At 31.6% G+C, this 6,987-nt stretch overlaps 1 protein-coding gene across 1 annotated transcript in view; it reads right to left on the reverse strand.

Moving 5' to 3' along the window:
- Positions 1–2,960: 2,960 nt before the first annotated feature.
- Positions 2,961–6,987, reverse strand: part of LOTGIDRAFT_218343 (hypothetical protein) — a gene marked incomplete at both ends in the record, with an annotated part of 14,856 nt that continues 10,829 nt past the window's right edge. The window contains 6 exons of the mRNA XM_009061104.1: positions 2,961–3,062; positions 4,724–4,846; positions 5,117–5,380; positions 5,705–5,930; positions 6,177–6,307; positions 6,578–6,799. Coding sequence (XP_009059352.1) covers positions 2,961–3,062; positions 4,724–4,846; positions 5,117–5,380; positions 5,705–5,930; positions 6,177–6,307; positions 6,578–6,799 — 1,068 coding nt within the window. The remainder of the gene's footprint in view (positions 3,063–4,723; positions 4,847–5,116; positions 5,381–5,704; positions 5,931–6,176; positions 6,308–6,577; positions 6,800–6,987) is intronic.

Consider the following 6,987-nt stretch of genomic DNA (forward strand, 5'->3'; position numbering starts at 1 on the left):
CTTGAATAATAATTTGTATAAAGAATTTGTTGAGTTCATTTCACTTCCGGTTGAATAACTTCCGGTGTAATTTATGTAGGTCAACAACATTTAGCTTATTTTTACCAAATGAAATTCTATGGCCGATTTTAAAATAAAATCCAGACTAGAAGTGATACTTAGGCCGCCATATTGAAAAAACACATTTTTGTAAATCGAAAAATGGGGCCTCTATGAATAAATGGACGTGTATAATTTTGATGTGCATGTAATCTACAATCGATTGCCAACAAAAACTAAGAGGCCGATTTTTGAATTTCGCTTTTCCTTTTTTGCAACTTCCGGTTGAAGTTTTTGCAAGTTCTATCTCATTGCCTTGACCTTTGATGACCTTGACCTTTGTGAGGGTAAAGGTCATTAACTATTAGTTGGCTATCGGTTGATACTTTGACATTTGACCTCCGACTTGTACTTCCGGTTTTATAGCGTTCCGAAAACAGCCAAATTCGCTGTTTGCTCTAGCATATGACCTAAATAACCTAAAGGGTCAATTTTTTCGGATTCTTAATGTGCTTCCCATGCTCTTTCCAATGATATATAACAATCGTATTTGTGAAATGAAATTCTTGATTTTTTCAAATTTGAGTGGTCTTTTACCATATTTATGTCTCTTTGAGCTTGGAATATGTATATCTTATGATCTACTTGATGTAGAACCTTGAAATTTGGAACACAACTAGACATGTTGAATATGAATTCACTAATGACAAAGTTGAGGTGGGCGTGGCACATGCGGGTTGAATTACTAATTGTTTACATTTAGGAGCAGGGGCATATCTCGCATAGGATACATTTGTTCAAAAAAGGACTTTGCACACAATTACCTCATCCTTTTGGCCAGTTTGTATTAACAACTCAGTTGTTTCAGCTTTATAGTTTCAAAAAAGGAACGGGTTTTAAAATTTCCATATTTTCAATTTTCGATTTTGACCTTTGATCTTTTGACCTGCATGATGTAGAAGCTTAAAATTTTGAACATAATATTACATTTTGAATATCAATTAACCTATGCAAAAAAAATTCACATCCGGGTTAAATTACACATAATTGACATTTTTGGCCAGAAACATAACTCACAAAGAATACATTTGTTCAAAATGGAACTTTGCTCAAAATTACATCATCCCTTGAGCCACTTTGTCTTAGAAGGTCAATTAGTTCAGCTTCATAATTCAAAAAAGGAACAGGTTTTGGAAATTCACAATTTTCCATTTTTGACCATGACCTTTGATGGCCTTGACCTTTATTAGGTCAAAGGTCATTGACCTTGGCTATGAGTTGATGCTTTCATATTTGACCTCTGACGTCTACTTCCGGTCTTATAGCTGTCCAAAAGCAGCCAAATTCGCAAATTTGGATTGCTCTAGCTCGTGACCTAATTAACTTTGAGGGTAAATTTTTGTAGATTCTGAATGTGCTCATCGTGCTCTTTCCAGTGATATATAATGCAAAATTGAAATTTCTGAATTTTTGAAATTTCGATGTTTTTTACAATATGTTAGCTTCTTTGAGCTGGGTGTATGTATTTCTTATGACCTATTTGCTTGGAATTTGGAATACGTGGGTGAATGACCAAAAAAGGATGGAAACTTTTCCTTTTGTACTAATTATCAGTTTTAGTTCATAAAACATACACAGTTCATTAGTCTTGAATATTTACTTATGTGTATAACTTATACCATGAATATAATTATTATCAGTAGTATTCAAATTAATTCAAAATAAACAAAAGAAAACAACAAATAAAAACAAATAATACTTTGACAATAAAAGGGAAGCTGAGTTCATATGTTTGTTTGAGAAAGACAAAAAAAAAAAAATTTTTCCAAACATAAGATTCAAAATAAAATATTGTATTATATACTTACATCCAAAAATAATCAATAAAGGTTATACAATTTAACATAACAAAATACAAAAACAATACTGGAAAATGAGCATCAGATTTAAGGGCTAGAAAATAATAATGCCAGGAAGGTCATTATTTCACTCTACAACTTTACATGCATAGTTTCATATACCATATATCATTCAAAGTTAAAGTAAAAAAGGGACATTTTCAACAATCGTACAAATTGATTGTCTTGTAATAATTTGAAATATTTTGAAGTTTTATTATTAAGATTAGAAAAAAATAATTATCTTGAGAGACATGCAACTTTGATATTTACAGAAATACTAAATAAAACTATAGGCTTTATAAAATACAGTAAATATTTAATTACTCAATTCATCTAAAATAAAATCTAAATATATACACCACAAATGTTTGCATATTAAGTGTTTAAGTGCAAAGTTCCTGATATAGAATTTTATTGTGGTGTCATATATTTCTAGCATACATTAAAGTCAGGTTTTAACATCACTGTCAAAAAGTGGATACTGATAATAATGATAATAATATATCAACTTGAATTGAAATTCAAACAATTTGTTCAGATCTTTTAAGCTATGGCTATAATTTTAAAAATTTAACAATATGTTAGCCTAATAAAATGTCAGCTTACATATCCAAATTTGAGAGTATAAGGTCAATAAGTCACTTGATCAAATTATTACCAAGTAGTCATTACTCTTTCTTATGTTTAATAAGTTGAACAGGTATTTATTGTTATATTAATCTTCATATATAATTCTATTACATTGTCCAATGAGAAGAGATTTCTATGGTTTATAATACAAGAATTAGTAAGTTAATAGGCCAATGGTATGTATATGTCTTTAACAAAATGTTAATTTGTAAAAGTAAATATTAATAAAAAGAAGTGAACACAAATTAATTCTGAAATCTATCTATCACTATGTGCTAAATTGAAAATTTGCTATTTCATATCACAACATCAAGCAAGTATCAGCATAGATTATCAATCATATACATGTACAAGTCATGGACAGTTGACTGAATACAATTCTAGGTAAAACTAATTCTGTTTCTCTAAGTCTATTTCAGCATTTTTTCTCACTTCTTCAAATGTAAAGTCTTTTAGCAAATGTCCATTTTCATACACTGTTATAAGTTGATCCTAGAAGTAAATTCATATTTATTAACATATTACCACATTAGGTGCTTCTGTAGAGTGAACATGAGCTGCCTCACTAGTGAGATCCTGTAAATTACATATCACAGTGAGCTCAATATCAGTAAAATTTAGGCACCTCTGGACCAGTTTATCCACAGATCATTGATCTATTGGTTTGTAATAAAGTTTTAAGATAGCTTGCTAGGCAAGGTAACATAAATACACAAACAGCTGTCAGAAATTACAACAAACTCATTAGTGGCTTAATCATGAGTTTTGAAATAATCTTCAAAATATTTACAAGTCAAGGTATAACCTAAAAAACAGTTCATCAAATTCAAACATGAAAAATGTCTAATCTACATACACACAAGGGCAATAACTTTGAAACTGTTCATTATCGTTCAATTATTACCAATTTCAAACTTGACTGAGTTCTCATAAATATATACATGCATACCAAGTTTCATGAAGATTGGATAAAAACTGGAGTCTCTATCAAGCCAAATTTGAGACGTTTTTACTAAGTCAAGGGCAATAACTCTGAAACAGTTGATCTGATGGTTACTAATTTCGTACTTGACCAAGATTTCATACATGCATAACAAGTTACAACAAGATTGTATAAAGATAGCTTGCCAGGCAAGGTAACATACGCCCACTGGCAGCTGTCAGAAATGATTAAACAGACTTTAGTGACTACAGGGTTGCACAATATAGCTAATAGAGTGAAACGTCAAGTCAGACACGATATTTCGGTGAAATATTATCCGATCATTGCGAAAATTGATAGGGATCATCTTCATAATGACATTGACATACAAAATAAAAATCAATAGAATCCGTAAAGAATTGTAGCCTGTAGAGTGAGCACGAGTTGCACAATATAGCTAATAGAGTAAAACGTCAGGTCAGACACGATATTTCGGTGAAAAATTATCCGATCATCATGAAAATCGATAGATCATCATGAAAATCAATAGGGATCATCCTCATAACGACATAGACATACAAAATAAAAATCAAAAGAATCTGTAAAAAATTGTAGCCTGTAGAGTGAGCACGAGTTGCACAATATAGCTAATAGAGAAAAACGTCAAGTCAGACACGATATTTCGGTGAAAAAATTATCCGATCATCACGAAAATCAATAGGGATCATCTTCATATTGACATTGACACACAAAATAAAAATCAAAAGAATCTGTAAAAAATTGTAGCCTGTAGAGTGAGCACGAGTTGCACAATATAGCTAATAGAGAAAAACGTCAAGTCAGACACGATATTTCGGTGAAAAATTATCCAATCATCACGAAATTCAATAAGGATCATCTTCATAATGACATTGACACACAAAATAAAAATCAAAAGAATCCATAAAGAACTGTAGCCTGTAGAGTGAGCACGAGCCAAATGTGAACGGACAGACGGACCGATGGGGTGATTACAATATACGCCCATCTTACGTGTGGGCGTATAAAAACTGTAGTCTCTATCTTGCCTACTAGAAATGTGAATGGAAAGACGAACGGACAGTCAGAGGCAATGACAATATATGTCCCCATTTCAATGTGGGCGTATAAAAAGAAATCTAAAAAGGATGGCCGATTAACTTCAATAATGCATGATTTCACTATCTGTATAATTTTCAGAATAAAAGCTCACCTTATTAGGATCACCTTTACCCTCCTGTACAGTAACATATTCTGTACCCTGTAATTCTAAAGATAACCTGCCCTTTTTACTTTTCTTGCCAACATCTGTTATAGGCTCTTTAAAAACATTAACCTTAAAAGAAACAGTTGTTTTAAAAAAAAATACAAATTTATTTATTTTTTCTTTTATCATTATTGTATAAGGTTGAAATTATAGAACTATGGTTTGCAAGATTTCAAAGAAGCTGAAAATACATTTAACTACTGTTGCACAAAATATTAGACGACTGAAATATATATTGATATTAATAAACCCTTCCCTAGGCTATTAAGATAGGCTTAATTAGCATTAACATCTATTGCACCCTACAGTTCAATTGTTTTGTAGAAAAAAAATACTTGCTTCGTTTCCATCATTGACCACTGCAAAACTACATTTGAATGCACATTTCTGAGTATCTCTGTCCAATCTCTGCAATAAGGCACCACCACTTCCAAAAGCAAGATTATCAGCACTCCACTCATTTTCCTTCATATGTTCCAAAATCTTTCCTAAAGATTCATAACTGATTCCATCTCCCTGAATTAGTCTCAAATATGATGGTAAAACTTTGAATCCTTTTCTGTTCTTTTTAAATCCAAACTTTTCTCCAAGAATATTCAGGGTCTAAAAAGAAAAAAATTAAACAGTGCAGAATATGCCAACATGGCAGCAAACTCTGTATTAGACAAACATATCTACAGTTTCCTACCAGTTCAATCAGCTAGCAGCCTTCAATTGAAAAAACGGGTATCTTTTATGATAGAACAAATTACATACATCGACCGAACCATTAAATTGTTATCTGTTAGGTGATTAAGTTCAAATGAAGGGTCCACTTCATACTCTATAAGTTACGGTACAGTCTTATACTCTATTGATATCACTAGCCTACAGACAACACACAATTCAAAAACATTTAACATTTAAAAATCTAGAAACATTACAAACCTTGACTACCACAGTAGCTGGGTCCCCAGAATCTGGACGTATGACTAGAGTACCCTTTCCATCTCTACTAACAACTAAATCTTTTAATACACCACCCCAAACTTCCTCACAGGCATTCCAAATATTATAGCTATCACTAACAACTGCTACTAGTCCAGTAGGAAATTGTGTTAACATGTTACGGAATGCTTCTATTTCACCTTCTCTTCCCCATGTGGTTATTGTACTGAAAAGAGAAAGACATTCGTTAAATTTTTTATCCAACATCCTAATCTTGTAGTATTGCCCATACTTTTTTAGTCCTTTCAACTTTCTATCCCAAAAGATAAACAACCAATAATCTTCTAAAAATGAGAAAATTTGTCCTGTACTACTGGCAGAAAATCTGAAACATAAATACTGCCTCATGTTCTTTTACTGGTTAAAAGAATATAAGGAAGAAGTTTAATTGACAAAAGAGAGTCATAATTACCTATGTTCAGCAGCAGGAATAGAAAAACCAGCAATATCACAATGATAATAATTTTTAGCTGTTAATATACCAGCTATAGTGTCAGTACCCTTAAAATTTACCAGATGCGACATTCCACCAATACCAGCACTCTACAATAAGATAGAATTTAAAATCATCTCCACAATCCTTCTTCATATTCTCATGGGGTGAATTTATACAAAACTATTTTGTCCAGCCAGATAGCAGATGGAAGTGAACAATCAAAAATATAATAAATACTGAACCGGCCATCAGTAGGAAGAAAACAAAAAGCAAATAATTCAAAAATTTAATTTAGACAAAGTTAAATTCATATTGTACAATGTATAGAACAGTTATCTCATTTAATAAAAAATACATTAGTTAACCATCAAACTTACCTCAACAGATGATGCACCACGGAAACCAAAATCATGTAATTTAAAAGGCAAGCCAGATAAATCATCTGCTGTATCATTTAAATATTGAGCTATAATTTCTTTCTGGTACCTAGAATTTGTGGCTACAGTCATTGGGTACCAGACTTGTACAAAGATGGTCTGTAATAAAACAGAAAAAATTAAATTGACAGTGGTGAAATGAATGGGGGTAATTTCTGTCATCTCAGAAGTGATGCCATTTCCTTGTGATCTTAATTTTGATCACATATATACGTCCAATTATAAAACCATTAAATTCCAACAAATTATGTCAACATCACTTAACATTTTCTTTGCATACATGGAAATTTTTTTTTACCTCTAAATAGTTTGTCAACCAAAAACATTTTGGGTCTGTATTTTCCACAGTA

The sequence above is a fragment of the Lottia gigantea genome (genome assembly GCF_000327385.1).
Source record: "Lottia gigantea unplaced genomic scaffold LOTGIsca_46, whole genome shotgun sequence".
Classification (NCBI taxonomy): domain Eukaryota; kingdom Metazoa; phylum Mollusca; class Gastropoda; family Lottiidae; genus Lottia; species Lottia gigantea.